The sequence below is a fragment of the Thamnophis sirtalis genome, unplaced genomic scaffold, assembly GCF_051295495.1.
Source record: "Thamnophis sirtalis isolate CommonGarterSnake01/CBP01778 unplaced genomic scaffold, rThaSir2_p1.2 scaffold_7, whole genome shotgun sequence".
NCBI classification, from domain to species: Eukaryota; Metazoa; Chordata; class Lepidosauria; order Squamata; family Natricidae; genus Thamnophis; species Thamnophis sirtalis.
This window is the reverse complement of record NW_028261387.1, coordinates 44,369,408-44,390,204: the sequence shown is the minus strand read 5'-3', so window position 1 is coordinate 44,390,204 and position 20,797 is coordinate 44,369,408. Positions and strand designations below refer to the sequence as shown.

Here is a 20,797-nt window from a genome sequence, read left to right as displayed (position 1 = left end):
TCCAGGATAGAATAAATACACCTTCCCTGAGCAGATGATTGGAGTAGAAGGCCACCAAGGTCCCTTCCAGCCCTAACATTCTATGATTCAGTACTGATATCTGGGTAGAGTAATTGAAAGTTGGTATGTTAAACAAGCTTTGTTTCTTAACTCTTGTTTTCTTGCTTCGACCCACCCAGAAGGATTCCTCCAGCTGCTGATCATCCAATTTCCACATCATCTCCAATGCTTTTGGGCTTCTCTACATCCAATACATCCCCAAATTACAATTCCTCCCTGGTTTGCAGCCTTCCCCACAGTACCCCAAGCAGGACCTCTGTATCCTGGGCAACTTCAGTGACCATGGCATCCAGGGACAGCCGTAACCACCATAGTGTGAACTATGCAGTTGGTTCACCCCATGCTGCAGCTGCCTGTAGCCAGTCAGACTGCATGGGTGGAAGCCAATCCATCACTTCCCCACTCCCAGCTAATACCCCATCACCATCATTCAGCAAGTTGCCTTCGAACAAGGCCAGCAAGTCCTCCAAAGCCAAGGAGATGGCTGGTAATGTGGAGCCAGAAGCCTTAGCTCGGAAGCGCAAACAATCTCCCAGTGTCCCTGCTAGCCCACCTTATAAACAATCTTGTTTCCTTGATCTGGGCAAGAACAAAGCAGTTGGCTGCCAGGTGTCCCATCCATCTCCCAAGGCCAAGACATCTGTGGTGGCTTCCTCCAACCTTTCCCTGAATGGGACAGTCTCTTCAGGGGCCAGGGTCAAGAGAGTCAACCATCTGGATTGCAGGGCATCTAGCCACATGCCAGTCAAAGCCTCATCACTGGAGAACCAGGGCTGCTCATTGAATGGTCCAAAAACACTGCTGACCAATTGCATCTCAGATGAAGAGGCCAAGAGACGCAAGAATTCAGCCACCTATTGTAGGCCAGTGAAGACCAAACATTTGCCCTCATCCATGCCTTCTTGTTCCTCATCTGATTTGGGCGGCACAATCAGAAGGAAGAAGCCAGTTGTCTCCTTTGAGGAAAAGCAGAACACAATGAAGGTAAGCTCATGCCTTGGACTTACTTCCTGCACATGTAAGTCTATAGCTGCATTTTCCTCCACCTTGGAAGAGCTGTATTGGCATTCTTTGCCTTCATCAGCTTTCTGCCATTACAAAGCTGACTTCTTCATCAACAGGTAAACAGGTATAACACTCCAAAACAAATAAAATCAGTATTGAAGGGGATAGTACTACATACCATTTAGTTTCTGCTGTAGTGATATTTAAAGTATTCAGATGTGGTATTTTCTTAGGTGTGTTTGCATATATTTATTTATTAAATTTATATGCCACCTATCTTCTTGATAGAATGATCCCTGCATTGTTACATATTTGAAAAACAATGCAGCAACACTGGACACCAATGAATGGTAACCATTTCAAGTCTGTATTTTTTATTAGTATCGTAAGCTTTATTTAGTAAATTACCCAACTGAACCATGAGAAATAAGGACACGGAGCAGATAAGTGTGTATTTTTATTTTCACGTAGTAAGAATAGGATTTTAAAGCTATTTTATTATTTTGGTTATTGTTGAACTATTTTTGGAATTTCTGTACCACTCAATAACAAATATTTTGAATAGTTGTGTTTTTTAAAATTTTTTAAAAATCAGCAACATTGGTAGAGTAAGTCAGTTTACTGAAAAGTCAAATGATATGGAAACTATAGCAATAGCAGTTAGATTTATATACCGCTTCATAGGGCTTTCAGCCCTCTCTAAGCGGTTTACAGAGTCAGCATATCGCCCCCACAGTCTGGGTCCTCATTTCACCCACCTCGGAAGGATGGAAGGCTGAGTCAACCTTGAGCCAGTGAGATTAGAACCACTGAACTGCAGATAACAGTCAGCTGAAGTGGCCTGCAGTACTGCACCCTAACCACTGCGCCACCTCGGCTCTTTTTAAATTTTAATAACTAATTTTATTGCTGGGGAAAATCTATGTCTTATTAAATTCTCAGGAGGGTTGTTTATTTTAAATAATAAATACAGAGGAAATCTGTGGCTATTATGTGGAATACTAGCTTTCAAGCCATATAAAGGGTTTTACTTCTGCACAACTTTGTAGAACAGAATACAGAGCCATAATGGCTAAAATCACAAATCATACCAAGTTTTAGTGTGCTTCAGTTCTGGGTCATCCTGAATTATTTCTAAAACAGTTTATGGCTTGGCATTGTGTGTTCAATAACCATGGTTAAAACAAACCTGGGCTGTGATGTGTATAAAAGAAGCATTACCGCCTTTCTTATTCTGCTCTTGAGTTTTATGCAGACTTTAGCATGTGCTAAAGATCCAGTTCTGTTTCCTAACAGGATTGCTTGAGCATAAGAGCTGTACAAGAAGCAGCAGGTCACAAATGCAGTTTTTTCATCATATGAAATAGAAAAGCAGCTTTGTCTGCTGAATGTTCTTCTGTTAGGGTTGCTATCATCCTGAGGAATGAGTGGCAGCAAAATGGCAGCTAAGAGCTGTAGGAAGGGGACAGGAATATATTTAGTCAAATATATTGGGATAGTCAGGTTTTGATCAAGGAGACCAGATTATACATTTTCCTGGAAACACAACTGAAGAAAAGAGACCGCACAAAACATTAGAAATGAACCTTTAATTTAAATACTACATTTTTGTCTCTGGTATAATTCATATCACATAACAACTTGCTGAAATCAAGCCTCCGGATACATTGATAGATGTTAGTGCAATGTTGCAAATTAGTTAAATTTATCTTAAAATGAATGGAATGGGGAATGAAACCCTAGCTAATGATCAGCAGCCCTTTTGATGTTTCTGTTTCTGCCAGGCACACCTCTGTTTTCTGCAACTCAAAGAGCTGTTAGGTTTCCTTTTGGGAGAAAGACATCTGAGCATAGCTAATATTGGTGGTTTTATGGCAGGGTGTGAGCAAAATTACCATATTTTTCGGAGTATAAGACGCACCTTTTTCCCTCAAAAAAGAGGCTGAAAATCTGGGTGCATCTTATACACTGAATACTGCATTTTTTTTTGCCTCCTGAATCCCCAACCCCTTCACCAAAATGGCCGTGCATAGCTTGTAGGAAGCTTTCAGAGAGTTCCTGAGGGCTGGGGAGGGCAGAAATGACCAAAAAAGGGCTGTTTTTTTGCTCAATTCCCCCCCCCCCAGCGTCCAAGAGCACTCTATAAGTTTCCTAATGCCTTTTTTTTTTACAAAAGACGTGTCCGTTTTCATGAAAAACGGGCCATTTTTTGCTCATTCCCCCCCCCCCCCGGAACACTCTACAAGCCTCGTAATGGCTATTCGTGCCCTCTTATTTGGGGGGGAAAATGGGCCAGTTTTCACATAAAAAGGGCCATTTTGGGGAGATTTGCAGAGTGCAAAACTTTTTTTTTTAATTTGCTTCTTCAAAACCTTGGTGCGTCTTATACTCCGGTGTGTCTTATACTCCGAAAAATACAGTATGCTTGGTTCTCCTGCTAAGAACGAAAAAACCCACTTCTAAAGCTTTTTATGAAAGGCCAAACAGATACAGGTATTTTGAAATGATACTTAAATTAAGCTTACCTTCAGATAACTGATTTGAGGAAATGCTGGTATCGTATTCAGTTTTAAAGTAAGAAGGCTCTTGTCAGAGTTTGTTGCATAAATTCAAATCCAGAAGCACATACAGATAACTGATGCAGCAGGATTCATTAACTTCTTTATATACATAAGGACAGATGAATAAATATACAATACCAACAGGTGGTTCTTCCAAGTAAACACAAGGCAGGAGAGTTACAGGCAAACACAAGCAGCTAGTTTCATTTCAGCAGACAAGCGCAGATAGATTGCTTAAGTTTCTGTTTCAATTCTCTGCACAGACTCAAATCTGTTTAAACTCCCATTGGTTGACTTAGTTGCTATGCCTATTGATTGGTTGACCTTGTTCCCATGTCTCTCCCAGTCATGAATATTTTAACAGACCTGCACATTCCTTATTGTCGATTTAAGGATCATAGAATCCAACCCTCTGTTTGGTACCACCAACCAGAGTTCCCAAAAGCTGAATTATATATTTATTAAATATATTATGCCACCAACTGTCGTTATATTGTGTTAAGCTAAAACGGTTCCCAATTGCCAACTCAGGAAGAGATAGGGATTCTTTCTGCTTTGAGTTAGTTTATTTCATTTGTCATGGCAATATAAACTAAATCCAGTAGGGATTTTATTTTAAAACTTGGTTGCTCCTGAAAAATTAAGCTGCAGTTGCTCCTGATGTTCTCTGAGTGGGATTCCAGCCACTAGTGACTTGGAGGTTCAGTATATATGTCAGAAGAACATCTTCCCAGCTCCCCAGGCTCACTCCTTACTACATTTCAATTGAACACATCTCCCTACACTCAGAATTTCGTATACTGTATGTTCAGCATGTTCTTCCCATTCAGTTTAAGTCCCCTTGGTTAAGCAAAGTGGACTGGAAAAATCTTTCAAATGTTTTTGCAGTCACATGGAAGAACTATGTGGAAATAACTGATTGCTTGCTGGAGTACGATGTGAGGTGTTTTTGTGTGTGTGTGCGTCTCTGGATTACTATGAACCTCTAATTATGGTCAGTAAGGGAGCAATTCCTTGCTATATTATAGTCCAATTTATGCACTTGTTGCAGAGAGTAGAATGGGGAACATGTTTATTTGAAGCCTGATCCAATTTTTTTCAGCTAAATACCCTCGTTTACATGGTGCTATGACAACATACATCAAGTCCATTTAAGTTTCATAAAAGGTTATTAATAGGCATAGCTGCATGTCTTTTGGTCATTTCAAAACAGCACTGGCTATACACTAAGCCATAGGAGATACATTTTTCTGTGGTTGGGATGACATGAGCTGCCATATTCTGCATTGACTCTCTCTTCTTTCTTGTCTTGACAGTCAAAAGCACATTAACAGCAAGTGCCTGCGTTCTGCAGAAGCCAGCAGTCTGAGAACTCTGTCCATGGATCCAATTTGAAGCCTCTTTGCTTTTTATAACTTTATAGTATTTTTTAAAGAAAAAAAATGCTCTAAAATACCCAAAGACTGTGATTGTTTTGTTTTTTTGAGGGGGTGTTATGGTGGTTTTCCCTAGAGAAATAAATAAATAAGCAAGTAAATAAATAAGCAAGCAAGCAAATAAATAAGTAAGTAAGTAAATAAGTAAGGAAAGAAAGAAAGACAAAAACTGAATCAAAGGACCCTGAAAAAAAATGCAGAATCCCCTTCCCAACTATATAATGACCGGAGAGGTACAGAAGCAGGGATCCCATAAAAAAATTAGGATTACAGGAGATATTAATATTTTGCCATCTTCCTGCATGTGTCATGGCACTTAACTTACAAGCCTGTTAATCAGTCCACCTTTGTACTCCAGATTTCCCCATCTAGGTCCCCTTGTCAAACTTTAGCAATAAATTTAAACAGCACCATAGAAGTTGTGGTTCAGCACATCTGGAAGGAGGCTGGTTTGAAAAAAATAGAGGATTCAGTGGCTCTGGATGCCTCTACAGTATGGGTGTCAAATTCAAGACCCAAGGGCTGGATCTGCCCTGTGGGGTACTTAGATCTGGCCCATGGGGCTGCCCTGGAAACAGTGAAGGACCAGCCCGTGGTGCTTCTGCCAGCAAAATGGGCTCCTGAGCTCCATTTTCACTGGCAGAGAGTTGCAGGAGGCCATGGCAGCCAAAAATGGAACTTGGGAGCCTATTTTCACTGGCAGAGCTCTTGGGCCACCACAGGCGCCATGACAAGAGTGATGTTGAGCTGGCCACACCTCCTAGGTCAAACACAACCCAGATGTGGCCAATGAAATTGAGTTTGACACACTCTGCTCTAGAGTAAGGGTCCTCAACCCCCGGTCCATGGACTGGCACTGGTCCGTGGCATGACAGAAACTGGACCTCACAAACAAGCAAAGCCCCATCTTTGGGATGCAGGCAGCACATGAAACCACGCTCCCTCCAGTCCACAGCAAACCTCTCTCCACGGAACCGGTCTCTGGTGCCCAAAAGGTTGGGGGCCACTGCTAGAGAGTGTTGTTAGTTGTGAAGTCATGTCCGACCCATCATGACCCCATGGACAACGTTCCTCCAGGCCTTCCTGTCCTCTACTATCCTCTGCAGCCCATTTAAGTTCATGCCTACTGCTTCGGTGACACCATCCTGCCACCTCATTCTCGTCCCTTTCTTCTTTTGCCCTCAATCTTTCCCAGCATTAGGCTCTTCTCCAGTGAGTCCTTCCTTCTCATTAGGTAGCCAATATATTTGAGTTTCATCTTCAGGATTTAAACTCAAAGATGAAACTCAAAAGAGTAATGTAAAGCTGTAGAGTAATGTACATTATTTGCCAAAGGAATACCAAAACTTCTATTTTTTATACATACCTTTTTCTTAGCAACAATACGGCTGGGCCAAAACATTACAGTGACAATGGCTTAACCTAACAACGAGAGATTTTTCACTCTACAATACGTCCAATTCTTGAGCTGCAGAAAAGTTGTAAGAATTTGAGGAATATCTTATTGAGCCTTAATTAATTGGGGTTTGCGCCAGAGAAACCCAGTAATGGAGCATTCCTTTACTGCTTAAAGTTCTAGATACTGAAGATAGCTTAAATGTCAGCAAATATCGCTGATTAAGAGATGAGGGAATTGCCATTAATAGAGAAATATGAGTGAACAAAGATGCTAAATTCCAGAAGCAAGTAATACCTCAGTTTTCAGAAGTCGTGGAAGATACCAGATAGTGTTGGAAGTGTGACTTGAAGGAGTAGAACCCAGAAACGCTGAATATACATAACTTACAGTGCAATAGTATATACAAACGGCCATTTAACTGATAATGTGGCTTCTACTTTGTTTCACTCAATTTTGGAGTAAAAAGTTAGATAAATCTCACTTGGCCATTTGTAATGGTAGAACTGATCTTTTCAGGCAAATCTACACCCCACTGCTTCACTGTTTCTCAGGCACAGAGAAGTGACCTAGAGTTTTCAAAACAGCAGGAAGAATACAGATGGATGCTTTCCGTGTAGCTTTATCCATATTATGAAGTTGAGGGAAGAGAAAAAAAGAAAAGATACATATGCTCCCCGCTGGTGTGTAAGAAACTATAGAAACACACTTAGAGATGTTCACCTGGAAAATTATGAAACTGACATTTAGAAATATCAAGTAAGAAACTCCAGAATAATCCCAATTCTTGGAATCTGCAACATCTTCCTTAAAAAGTGTAGCTTGAAGAGAGGAGATGTTAGAATGATATTAAAGCGGAAATGATGCTTAGGCTAACTCCAAGGCAGGGTAGGTTGGGTTCAGGTAGTCCCTGACTTAAATTGAGCCGAAAATTTCTGTGTCTAAGTGAGACATTTGTTAAGTGAGTAATACCCCATTTTATAACCTTTCTTGCCACAGTTAAGTGAATCAATGCAATTGTTAAGTTAGCAACACGGCTGTTAAGTAAATCTGGTTTCCCCATTAACGTTGCTTGTCAGAAGGTTGCACAAGGTGATCACATGATCCCAGGACACTGCAATCATCGTAAATATGAGTCAGTTCACATGACCACAGGAATGCTACAATGGTCATAAGTGTGGAAAGTGGTCATAAGGCATCTTTTTCAGTGCCATTGTGACTTGAAACAATCACTTAAATGAACTGTTGTAAGTGGACTACAAATAGATGATGATTTACAAGTCATCTGATTGACATATTGCCCTCTTCCATGTAGTTTAAATTTTGGGTGCATCCCAAACCAACTCATCCTATTTTTGCCCAACATGTGAGAATACTGATAAGTAGGCTTACTTGGGCAAGTGAGTCCTGAGAACCTAGCCTGGATGAGACGGTAGCGGACATTGCTTTCCAACTCATATCAACTACATATTGGATATTAACGCAATTGAGCCAGGGGTGGGTTCTGGCAGGCACTATTGCCGGTTTGCTTGTTTGCATGTTGTGCAATGCAATTAAAATTGTTCTGTTGATGCAAAACAAGATGGCAGCGCCTACGGTGGCACCCAGAAAACCAGTTCAGGGGCATGGCAGGCCTGAGTTGCTGCTGGTTCCAGCCACCCAGGCCGCCAAACCACTACTGGTTTGGCCAAACCAGTCTGAACTGATAGGAACCTACCTCTGAATTGAGCGAATCCAGAGATATTTCACGAGAAGAGTCCTCCATTCCACTGCTCACAACAGAATACCTTATGCCACCAGACTTGAAATTTGGGGCTTAGACAATTTACTACTACACCGCCTTCAGTCTGACCTAAGTGTAGTACATACAATTATCTACTACAATGTCCTATCTGTCAATGACTACTTCATCTTCAACCACAGCAATACACAACAATACACAATAGATACAAACAAGGTAAACCATACCAAACTTGATTGCAGAAATACAACTTCAGTGACAGAGTGGTCAATGCCTGGAATGTGTTACCTGACTCAGTGGTTTCTTCCCCAAATCCCCACAACTTTAACCTTAGATCAATGGTTCCCAACATGGGATCCACGCACCACAGGGGGGCAATTTGATTTTTAATGGGGGCAATTTGAACCTTGTTTAAACCAAGTTAATGGCCTTTTAGGCTTCCTCCATGTGAGTAGAGTTCACTTTTTGAGTAAAGTAAGAATTATATGTCACAGGGGGGGGGACGGACATCAGGATTTTAGAGATGCTTAGGTGGGGCATGGTCAAAAAATGGTTGGGAACCACTGCCTTAGACTGTCTACTGCTGACCTCACCCTATTCCTAAGAGGTCTGTAAGGGTGGTACATAAGCGCAGCAAAGTACCCACCTTCCCTGTCCTAACAACTCCATTTATTTGTATCCATTTCATGTAATCATAATCTTGTATATGCTTCATCTTGTATAACTCCTTCCCTCCTTCTCAATCATTTCCCCAAACGTTGTGGCCGAAAGATTATTAGGGCCTGGTGATTTCCAAACAAACCACACGAATCCTTAAAAAAAAGACGGGAAGAAGCCTTGTGGGCCGTCCCGTAAGAAGAGACTACTGGAAGCGGAATGGAACGAACGAGGCGCCCAAGGAGCGCCTCTCAGGTTGCCACGCCCGGGAAGCTCTCCTAGCCTTTTCTCCCGGGCGCTGGCCCGCCCAACAGGTGCTTGTGCGTCGCAGGAGGCTGCAAACCACACCGAGTCCTTCCACTGCCTTAGAGTAAAACGCCGGAGGGGAAGGCGGCAGGGGAGGGGAGGGGAAGGCTTCGCCATGTCGGACGCCCCCGCCGGCTGTCGGGCGTTTGTTTGGCTGCGGCGCGGCTGCGGGGCCCTGGCCCACCTGGCGGCTTGGGGGATGACCGTTTTTCTGCTGCTGCTCTCCAGGCCTGGCACTAGTGAGTGAATCCCGCTTCCGGTTACTCCCAGCACAGGCTGATCCCGCTAGGGACGCTTTCCTTGAAAGCGGCAGATCGTCCCTTTCCCTACCCCACCAAAGGCTCTTCTTTTCTGGGTTGTCCTGGGTCGCCTCTCCGTACTTGGGTCGCTCCCGGGGCCATCGGTTCAGAACCTTAAAGACAGGACAGCGGGAGAGCCCGCCTAATAATCTCGGCCGAGTGACTAGTCTTGCCCTCAACTTTTATTTATTGACACATGAGTTTAAGAATTAAGCAGGAAATATCAGGCTGACCGATCGCGTCACATCGGTGGGACGAGCCAGAAATCAGGGGGGGAAATATATTCCCAAAGCAGCGGGGGAAGAATTACACAGGGCAAGCGAGAGAGTTACAAAGGATGGTGGGTGAGCTAGGAAGCTTTCAACGACGGAGAAAACCTGTGAAAATCTATCTACACCATCACCGAAGCAAGAAGCTTTTTTTGTGAACATCAATGCATGTTCGAGATTTTTTTTCTTCTTCTCCAGGTGCTGGAGTTGGGGTTCTAGTTCATCTATTTTTGTTTTGCGCTTTTGGTGAGAAAGAGTAGACTGTATTAAACTGCAGGATATAAAAATAGCTGATGAGGAGAGAGAGAGAGAGAGGGAGGGAGGGAGGGAGGGAGGGAGAGAGAGAGAGAGAGAGAGAGAGAGAGAGAGAGAGAGAGAGAGAGAGAGAGAGAGAGAATTCTTTATATAGCTTAGTTTATGAAATTTGGCTTCTCTTGCCCCAATGTACATGGAGATGGAGAAGGAAGCCTTTTTAAACATTTGTAGGATGTTGCCATTTTAATATAAAGGTAAGAGAAATGGTAATAAAACAATCTTGGGCATCTGCAGAGGAGGTAAAAAGATATCTGATTACAGTTCCATAGTATACATTATTTAAGGGGAAATGCTGATTAAATAAACTTTCATTTTCTCTCACATTAATTACCTAGAATTACAGTACTGTACAGCATTTTTTCAACTATAGGTCAACACTGATGCTTTGAAGTGGACTCTAAACTAGGGAAATGGGGGTGTGAGGCTCTTCCTATGAGTGGTAGGTAATGTTAGAATTAGCTAAGTATTTACATGGAAGGTAGGTATTACAGGACAACTGTTCCACATTAAATGATTTTGATTGGCTACTTGTCTCATAGTAATGGAATCATATGGTGATGGCTAGATTATGTTTGGGAGTTATGAGAGTTGAAAGGCAAGATAGAATCAGGTTGAATTTAATGGATGGTTGACCATTTAGATAACTTACTGTTCCAAGAGAGTGAGAGCTGGCACATGCAAAGGGAATCATTTAAGAAGTTCTTCCAAAGCAAGAACGATAAAGAACAAACAAGTTACTGGTTTGTAATTTAGTATCTTGTGTGGCTGCAATTCTCATTTGTAACAATTTAATTGTACCCAGAACTAAAGGTATAAATCAGTGGTAGCTAACCTTTTTGTGGTCGGGTGCTAAACATGTGCCCGCAACAATGCACGCATGTCCCTGCAACATGCACACATGCACCCACAACAATGCATGCATGTGCCTGCAACAATGTACGCATGTGCCCACAACAATGCATGCATGTGCCGCAACAATGCACGCATGCACTCATGACAATGCACACATGCACCCGTGACAATGCACGCATGCACCCGTGACAATGCACACGTGAGCCCATGACAATACACATTTTTAATGTGTATTCTTATTTCAGGAGCAAACTAGGATAGATTTTATACAGGAGGAGACGAGCAACATTTGATTTCTGTTTATAATGTTTTTATGACATTATAAAATTGAACTTTGATATCTAATAAATGACCTTGGTTTAAGCACATATCTATCAATTCTATTTTGTTTCTCTCTAAAATTAGATAAGCAGGAAACAGGTTTCATATTTGTTTTCAAGTGTGCCAGGCACAGGCTGTGCTCATAATTTTATAGAATATGCACTTTAAATCTATTTCATTACCTGCAGATCCTTAGAAATTAGAATTGCTTTTATGAGGTATTCTTAGGTTCTTTCAGTTTAGAATGGTGTTCATCTTTTGAAACAACTGCCAGAAAAAACGTTTTCTTTTAAAACTTGACAGCTCTCCGGTATATAACAGAAGTTTCTTATTGTGGAATCCAATAGCATCAGTAAAGACACTATAGTTCTATGTTGCTGGATTGTTTCTGTTTCTTTTATATGTAGAAAAAAGCCACTTGTGTATGAAAGCTTTCTTACATTTGCAATAACTATGGGTAGACATGATTCAACCAGAGTTGAGCACTTTAAAGTGGAACAGATTTCCATTAGATTTAACCTGCTTAATGTATTTCTGTTGAAAACAACAGGGCTGGTATGCTCTGTGTATTTTCAGAGCCTGTTTAAGATTTGGTAGATGGGGAGAGACAATTAGAAGTAACACAGCGAAGTGTTTCTTTTTGTGAAATCCCATTAAAGTCAGCAGCCCAGTAAAGGAAAAGGCATGGGAAATCTCAGAATACTATCATAGGATTTTGCAAATCTAATTTTTTGAATGAAAAATATTAATTCATTTGATTATTTCAAATACAGAAATGTATTATGGCAAAGCTCAGTTGTTTCCGTGCCTCTGTACATAGCTCTAAGAGCCAGTCTATGAATTTCTATTAAGTTTAATTTCTAAGTTTCTCATGGAGTATTCCTCTGTATATTTCAATATACCCATTCAAAAGAACTAAAACTTACTCTGGAGATTTGGCTAATGGTTGAGTTAGTACATTGTATTTGTTGAGGAGCAAATGATACAGTATTTCAATATGCAGAATTCTCCCCTATACTTCTGAATTGCTGTATCTTCCTTCTAAACCTGGGATGGCGGACCTATGGCATGCGTGTCAGGGCACGTGAGGTGTTGCCCTGTCAGCTGGCCAGCATGCATGTGTGGGCTGGCCGGCTGAGTTCAGCCTTTTTAAAAGGCATTTTTCACCCTCCCCAGGCTCCAGAGGCTTTATAGGAGCCTGGGGAGGGTGAAAAGAGCCTCCCGCCCCACAGAGGCCATCTGGAGGCTTCAGGAGCTTCCCTAAAGCCTCTGGAGTGCAAAAAAACGGCCCTATGGGCAAACTGGAACCACACTACCGGTTTGCTCGTAGGGTCGGTTTAAGCCCTCCGGAGGCTTCAGGGAACCCTCCTGAAGGTCCCTGAATCCTCTGGGGGGCCTCCGGGGTGAGGCTTTTTTCGCCCACCACAGGCTCCTATAAAGCCTCTGGAGCCTGGGGAGGGCGAAAAATGCATGCAAAAAATGGGGGGAGAAGTGCCCCTCGTGTGCACATGCACACTGAGGGGTCGCACATTGCATTATGGGTGTGGCATGCCCACACATGACCCCTCTGCACTCCCCCTTTATGGCATGCGAGCCAAAAAAGGTTTGCCATTGCTATTCTAGGCCAATTCAGTTCTCCTAAATCTGATTTTTGTTAAACTGATCACTAGATTTTTTTTTGTTGCTATGGAGAGATGTCCATATTACAATGTTACATAATCCAAAATCTCTTTTTCCAGGTGACAGATTTATGACCCTCTGCAATGGTTGTTGCAAATTAATGTCTACAATTTCACTGCCAAAAATGGGTATGACATTACACTACCATTTTAAGAGTGGAAACACAGTGGCGTGAGCTTTGTAATGTATTTAATGGAGTACTTTTCTACTTTATTAAGTTCAAGGCTCACACAGGCTTCTCTCTCTCCAATACAAAAGAAGAAAGACAATCCAGGACTGAATGAGATGTGTGAAATAACCAGATTCCTTCGATTCATTGTTCCACCTCTTGCAATGTTCTATTCCAGGGGTCACCAGCCTTTCGGACCTCAGGAATCACTAAATTCATAATTTTAAATTCTCCGGACCACTAATATGATCTACCTAATGACTGGCTGGGTGGGCATGGCTAGGTGGTCACGTGACTGGGTGGGCATGGCCAACTCGATATCACTCACATCGAGGGGTGCATTGACAGCCTCTACTCTCTCCTCCCCTCCCAGCCATTCTTTGCCTCCCTGCCCGGGCTCCTTAGGGCCCAATAGGAAGCAGTTATTGGAGCTAAGAAGGAGTTGGCAAAACAGCTCAGTTCAAATTGGATCTGACCGAAGCACCTCAGTGAGGACTGAGCATAGGCTTTCCAAGTAAAGGAAAGACCTGCAGGAGTGCAAGGCGCCTGGAGGCTCAGCAAGACAGTTAGTGAGTTCCAGGCCATGATGCAGTCCCATTGGAACAAAGTCCTCTGGCTCTTCGCCACCAGTGGCACTTCCCTCCAGCCTTCGCCCAAAGCCCCACACCAGGAGGCTGAAGCAGACCCCAAGTTGGAATTTCTGCACCCCTCCGACCCACAGAAAAAAACCCCAAAGGGGGAGACACACTGCAGCAACACAAGCATTCATTGCACATATCCGTCCCAGGGGGCATAATTTGAGGACCTCTAATTTAGTGTAATATAAAAAATACAAATAATTTTTCTGCGGAACACCAACATTTTCTCACAGACCACCAGTGGGCCACAAACCACAAGTTGGTGGCCGCTGTTCTAATCCCTCCTTCTTCAACCATTGGAATCAAAAATTGCTGAGCATTTGTGTGTATAGCCAAGACATTTTAGTAGATTTAGAAGTCTACTACTTAGAAAAAACAACACTTGAAGAATCACTTCTTCATAGAAAACCCATTAAGATTAAATGTGTCCAGTGTCTCTGGGATGTATTCATTGGAAACCAGGACAGGTGTTCAGTGAAACACCTTCAGTCTTGAACCTAGGCAGTCTATTTGCCTTCCAATTTAGTGTTTTGTCTGAAAAGTGCTGCCTTTTCAGTTGGTAGAAGATTTGGCACACAGCTGTAGTTCCTTCCCTTCCTTCCCTTCCCCACCCTGTAATTCCCTGCACAAATTGGAAAAAAATATGCTGTTATGAAAGGGGGATTTTGGTAAAGGTAACACCCGAGGTAACATTTTCAAATTCTTAGCCCTACTAAAAGAAAAATCCCTAAACCCTCTAGCTGTATCTTTTGTGATCTGATCCAAGATAGTGGATCCTAGATGATGAGAGGTAGATTGACTCAAAAAGACTAAAAGTGAGTTTGGTGTAGTGATTAAGGCAACAGGCTAGGAACCTGGAGACTTGGTTTAGTCTCCTCCTAGGCACAAAGCTATCTTTCTGACCTTGCACTAGTCATTCTCTCTTAGCCTTAGGGAATAGGCAATGGCTTCTAAAATCTTGCCAAGAAACCTGCAGGGACTTGTCCAGACAGGAGCCAGGAGTCAGTACTGAACTGACTTGAAGTGTAATTGTGTGCATACATCCAAATAATGGATGAAGATGACTGAAACCAACTTGACAAGGAGAGGGGACTTTGAGGTCTGCACATTTTTGTTTGCTTATTCCCTGGCATAAAGAATAATGGTGGCAGCAGAGGTGCCCTTGCTCTGCAGAGAGAGCTGGGCCAGGGCATCATGAGGCTGGGAGGCGTGCGAGCGAGAGCGGAACAGCCACTCATGTAACCCCCCTCTCCAGCCGTGCAGAGCGCCATTCACTGGCATTTCGAAGGTGCCAAGCCTCGGGAGCCGGGCAGCAGCGAACAGGCACTCACACAGCTTGGCGATACCCCTAGGTTAGTGTATGGCACTGTGCCCGGCTGGAAAGGGGGTTTGCTGGGTGGCTGCTTGTGAGCATGGTCACTTCATGGCTGCTGTGTTGTGCTGCTGTGACAGCGCAACACAGGCATTCGCCCATGAGGCTGTGCCTGGCTCTTTGGGAGCCTGCTCACAAGAGAGCAGCCGCCAGGCAACCCCCCTTTTCAGCTGGGCATAGATCCGCTCACCAACCTAGTGGTATCCCGAAGGCGCCAAGCAACGTGATCACCTTTGCCCCCTCTCCCCAGTTCCCGCGGCTTGGCACCTTCGGGATACCGCTAGGTTGGTAAGCGGCACTCTGCCTGGCTGGAGGTGGGGGGTTGTCCAGGGGGTCTTATTTGCAGGGGAGGGCTTATATTTTTGCCCACCAGAAAAATATGGCATGGCCTTAGTATCAGGACATGTCGTAATTTCGGGGAAACATGGTAATTTAGTATGAGGCTGAAATACTAGAATAAGGATGCCCCCTTGTTAAATGGAAAAGGCCTTGGCTGCTTTTTGCTCTTTTCTTGTGCTGTGTTTTGTCCACATTCCACCATAGGCAGTGGTGGAAATTCAGGAAAGGGGGATTGTCCGGGTACCAAGTACATCCAGTACTTTCTCCCCCAAATATAAAAATAGTACATAACATGTAACTAATGCTAGACATATTAAAATGCCCCTGCACCTTAAAGCTGCTTACCGCTTTAGCAAAATATGAGGCCTGGGAATTGTGATAGCCAATAGTACTTTCAGGTATCTATATTGGGAAAAATCTACCAGGTGTGCCACTTGTACAACAACATGCACAAAATAATAGTTGGATTTGCAAATTATTGGCGGAACCAATTGTTGCCTAAATTAGATAACTCTCCTGGCTACGACAGAATTGGGTGTAAGTGGGGGTAGGATGGTATGGTCAAGAAGCAGTATAGAGTTGACATACATAATCCTACAGCTCAATGTGTCCTATTACTAATGCAGTGGCTTGATTGGCAGATGTTTTTGCCCTCAGCTATTGACGTGCAAAAGAGGGAGGATAGCAAAGCTGGAAGATTGAAGTAATTGCTTTGCATACCATGCACTGTGCATGCAAAATCAGGAGAGCCCATTTGGGAGACACAATAGAGGCAGGAATAGGGATTGGCAATGTGGGTGGAACATTTCTTGCTGGTTTTCTATTGCCTAAATAATGGGTGAATAGCACTTTAACTTAGCAGTAGGAAAAGGGTCTGGGGAAAGACCTAATAAATTTAGAGAACTTGAAGAAATTGTGGGAAAACATTAAAACTGCAATAAAGTGGAAACCTAAAAATATAAATGGATCATCTTTTTTTCTCTTGTTTCAGAGGAACAGTGTCAAATACTCTGTGTGCAGACATTGAATATGAGGATGTATATATTAAAGGCTGCTGCATCTAAAGAGATTTGTAGGAAAGAAAAAACATAAGGATTTGAGAGCTAACAGCTCCATGCTTTGCGAAGAACGCTTTCATTTTTCAGCTCTCTAGTGCTCCAAATTCTGTTCCCTTTATTAAAAATAAATATATATATAATATTTGTGGAACAAATCTTGAAAATGCTTTAAGACAGGGGTTTGCTAAAAAGGAGTATTTAGAGTGGAATGGGTTATCTTTTTAGAGAGTGGAAATGCTGCATTATGCTTGGAGCCTTTGATTCTTACCAAGCTGTCTTAGATATTGCAGGGTAACCTACCATCCTCTCTGTCCTTGCTAAAATCTTTGAAACACTGAAAGACAATGTTGTAAATGTTATAATGACAAATCATAACAAATCATACTTCCTGAAACCAGAATGCATATATGGAGTTTACATACAGAGCATTTTGAGAAAGACAGAGAAGTCAGACTGAGAATTTGTAATTAAACCATAGCATGTTTTCCTTGCATCATTTTAGCACTGGAAGCTGTTGATTGCATATGCATAGGCTGTTATCCAGAACCTACCATAGCTAAGATACAAAGATGTCCCTCACTTGTTTGACTGCAGTCACAACTTTATAATAAATGTATATTTGATTTTATTATCTCTCTCCCACTTAGCACATGATTGAGAGAAGCAAACATCAGTAAATCCTAAAAACAAAACCAAGTATAAAAACATCAGAAACAGCAACATAGAAACGCATAAGATCAGACTTCCTCTGTTACGGTCTCCTGGCATCAAATTGGCTGGTGAAGTCAGGCTTATTTTTAGATTGTTTTGCCAAAGCTGAATAGTCTTCCTTTTTCCCCCTCTTCCTTCCAGGTTTATTTTCCTGGCACCCGGTGTTCATGTCAATTGCAGTAAGTTGTTCTCTTCTTATTCGGTATATCCCAGAATTGTTCATTTTTCCTAGGTTTTATTTATGAGAAAATGAGCATAAATGCTAAGGCTGCATACAGGTTGCCTTTTAGAGAGGCAGAAAGTCCTTTTGCCCTTCTTTTGCAGATGACAGTACTCATTCAACACCCAAACCTCTCTAGATATGTGTGTTTTCATTCAGGCAAAAACTGTATCCTAGGCACCTGTTGAATAATATTTGAGCCATCCAGTAAATAAAGGGTGTGGTTTGCTTGAATCTTAAAACGTTTTCTGTGTTACAAAGACTCAGCATTTAGCTGTTGAAGCAGAATAGTGATTTTTTTTTTAAAGAAAGCTTTGAAGTTTCTTTTTATCACTTCAAATCCTTTCTCTTTAAAATTCAACATTTTAAATTACGTATGTCCTCCCCCTAGATTACACCCCCATTCCCGGTTAAACGTATGGAGAATATTAGTAGTTAAAATTAAATCAAATATAGTTGTTTTGGCTCTGCCTCGCTTTTGCCCAGCACACTTTTCAAAGTCCAAATGTTACCTTTGAAGCCAAAAATACAGGTAGCCCTTTACGTACGACCACAATTGAGCCCAACATTTCTGTTGCTAAATGACACATTTGTTAAGTGAGTCTTGCCCTTTTATGATCTTTCTTGCCACAGTTGTTAAGTGAATCACTGCAGTTGTTGAGTTAGTAACATAGTTGTTAAGTGAATCTGGCTTCCCCATTGACATTTCTAATTAGAACAATGTTTCTCAACCTTGGTCACCTGAAGATGCGTGGACTTCAACTCCCAGAATCTGGGAGGGAATTCTGGGAGTTGAAGTCCACACATCTTCAGGTGGGCCAAGGTTGAGAAGCACTGACTTAGAAGGTCTCAAAAAGTGATCATATGACCCCCCCAAGACACTGCAATCGTCCCAAATATGAGTCAGTTGCCAAGCATCCAAATTTTGATCATGTGACCATGGGGATGCTGCAGTGGTCTTAAGTGTGAAAAATAGTAATAAGTCGCGTTTTTCATTGCTGTTGTGGTATCTTCTAATGGTCACTAAACAGAATGTTGTAATTTGAGGACGACCTGTACAGTGCATGTCTGGTTAAGGTGTAAACTGCAGATCACCTGGGTTGGGCAGGGGGGGGGGAGAAAGAGAAGGGGAAGGGTGATGTTCTACTTTCTCTTGTTTCTGCTTGCATGCTAGGAGGGCTGCCTGAGTGGCAATGACAGCATAGAACAACAGAGGAGGAAGATTTCAAGATCAGCCTTTATTCCATCCTCTCCAGTTTTTGCAGATGCTCATTAACAAAACCTAAGTGAGTTTACTGAGTACCATCCACATTGTAAACAGTCAGTGCCCAGTCCTTGTCTCACAACAAGCAAAGACAGATCTGATTAGTCCTGGGATAGGAGATGACCAGGAAATCCCAGCACTGTAAATTAGGTTAGGAATTTTTTTGTTATATATAAGCCAAATACCACTCACTCATCATGAAATCTCCAGAAACGTAAATCCTACAAACTTGAAATTTGGCACATAGGTTCCTCTTGGCTTCTAGGTGCTTGCTAAGAAAGGATTTTTCGAAATGCCATCCGATCATTAGTATTTCTTATACAGTATTATATTAACCCGCTCTGATGCTAAGGAGTTAGACATTCTACTCCCCCTCCCCACCTGAAAAGAACTCTTTTCCAACTGCCAGTTGCTTTATATTAACGAAGCCCAATCACATAGTTTTGTAGCAAAGTACGGATATTCAGCTAGTTATTTATAAATTCAATAAAAGCAAGGTTTAAAAAATAGTCTTTGAAAAAGCAAACCATTGGATATAAGTGGCCAGAAAACTGAATAGGCATGTCTATGAAATTACCAAGAGTTGAGCTTGACTTGAAGGAAACTCACTTCTTATTCTTCATGTGAAAAGTATTTTCCCCCCTCTCCTGCCACTCCAGATCAGTTAACTGCTTTTTAACTGCTTTTTAACTGCTTTTCTATTATAGACCACCTTATCATTTACTGCATATTGAAAACCTGCACCAGGAAAGGTTAGGCTGAACCTGACATTTCCATTATCTGTGTGGGGAGAGTATACTAGGAGCTGGACCATTGGGGACAACTATTACCTGCCCCAAAGATTGCAAATGGAATAAAGGTGTAGGGTATTTTTTTAAAAATCACTTAAGGGCAAAATAAATATTTTTTTTAACCTCAGTTGTTACTCAGTTGTCAAGTAGAAGTAGCCTTGTTACTAATGGGTTCCTATGTTCTCAGTTCTGCCTCTGCCTCACGGAAGCCATCCTGATCTTCTCTCCAGAGGGCACTCTTTTCTTCTGCTCCCACAAAGTAAAAGTGCAGCTGCATTGGATTACACAGATGTTGGCCCTCGTGGCTGCCACCTTGGGATTGGTCTTCATTATCTCCAGCAAGAACCGGAGTGAACTCCCACACTTTATCTCCTGGCACAGCACCCTGGGTCTTCTGACCATATTGGCCACATGTGGGCAAGTCCTGTGTGGGTTGGGTCTGCTGTTTCCACAGCTACTAAGGATTTCATTAGTGGCTCAGCTCCGGAGATGCCACACCGTGTATGGACTGATAGTTTACTTGCTGTCCACTTTTACTATAGTCCTGGGCATTTGCTCTGACTGGTTTCAGGCCCAGATCAAAGGCGTGGCTTGGTATTTATGCCTGGGATTGATCTTCTATCCAGCCCTGGTCATTGTGAACCAGACTTCTAGAACTTGTTTGTCGAAGAAGAGACAGTATATTTGAGAACTGATCTCAGTAGGACGCCCAGGAATCAACATTTCAACACTATTATTTGTATGTTCTCTTTTTATCATGATCTTTATTACATTCCCCTTTGATTTTCTATGCATTCTGCTTCTTTTATTCTATAGGTTGGTTGGGAAATTACTAGAGGAAATTACAAGTTAGAATTCACTCAGGCAAGGGATTATTTTCTTAACATACAGCAATGTGTGTATCTAATTATACCGGAAATGTTAACATTATTTTTAAAAATGTTTTATTAAAGTTTATTGCAAGATAAAAATACAAAAAGAAACAAAAGTTAGAAAGATAAAAGAAGGAAGAAGAAAGAGAAGGGGAAAGTGACTTTGGGATTTGTTCAGTGTAGAATACAAAAAAAAATTACTTCAATTTTTGCTTTGCATTTCTAAATGGCTCAAGCCATTTCTATAACAAAGTCATTCTAATTATCAAAACCTAAAATCAAAGGTTTGGTTTTTTTATTTTGAGCAAAAGGTCCAATAGTGGTTTCCAAATGGAAACAAATCTAGATAGGGTCTTCTCTAAATAAAACAGTCAATTTTGCTATTTCTGTTGATCACATCATGCCAGTTTTCTTTCTAGCTCACTGACCCAAGTCAACATGGATATTTAACTGGTGCTCTACCTT

General features: G+C 42.0%; 2 protein-coding genes across 6 annotated transcripts in view; both read left to right on the top strand.

Moving 5' to 3' along the window:
• ATXN7L2 (ataxin 7 like 2) overlaps positions 1–20,797 on the top strand; it is a 41,840-nt gene that overhangs the window by 20,545 nt on the left and 498 nt on the right. Inside the window, exons 10-11 of one of the 3 annotated variants that reach the window (XM_014075995.2) lie at positions 180–1,044; positions 4,943–5,081. In XM_014075995.2, the coding sequence (XP_013931470.2) occupies positions 180–1,044; positions 4,943–4,957 (880 nt within the window). In that variant the 3' untranslated portion in view covers positions 4,958–5,081. Of the gene's footprint in view, positions 1–179; positions 1,045–4,942; positions 5,082–20,797 lie in introns of those variants that run through there. The other 2 variants (XR_015697293.1, XM_087719871.1) reach the window with 2 other exon arrangements.
• CYB561D1 (cytochrome b561 family member D1) lies at positions 9,224–20,719 on the top strand. Of its 3 annotated transcripts, XM_087719872.1 has the most exons (4): positions 9,224–9,401; positions 12,958–13,026; positions 17,327–17,364; positions 19,648–20,719. In XM_087719872.1, the coding sequence occupies exons 1-4, from the start codon at positions 9,278–9,280 to the stop codon at positions 20,146–20,148; spliced, it is 732 nt and encodes a 243-aa protein (XP_087575998.1). In that variant the 5' UTR covers positions 9,224–9,277; the 3' UTR covers positions 20,149–20,719. The 3 variants fall into 3 exon arrangements, with proteins under 3 accessions (XP_087575998.1, XP_013931471.2, XP_087575999.1); XM_014075996.2 differs by lacking the exon at positions 12,958–13,026 and having other exon boundaries at positions 9,226–9,401; XM_087719873.1 differs by lacking the exons at positions 9,224–9,401; positions 12,958–13,026 and adding an exon at positions 9,953–9,976.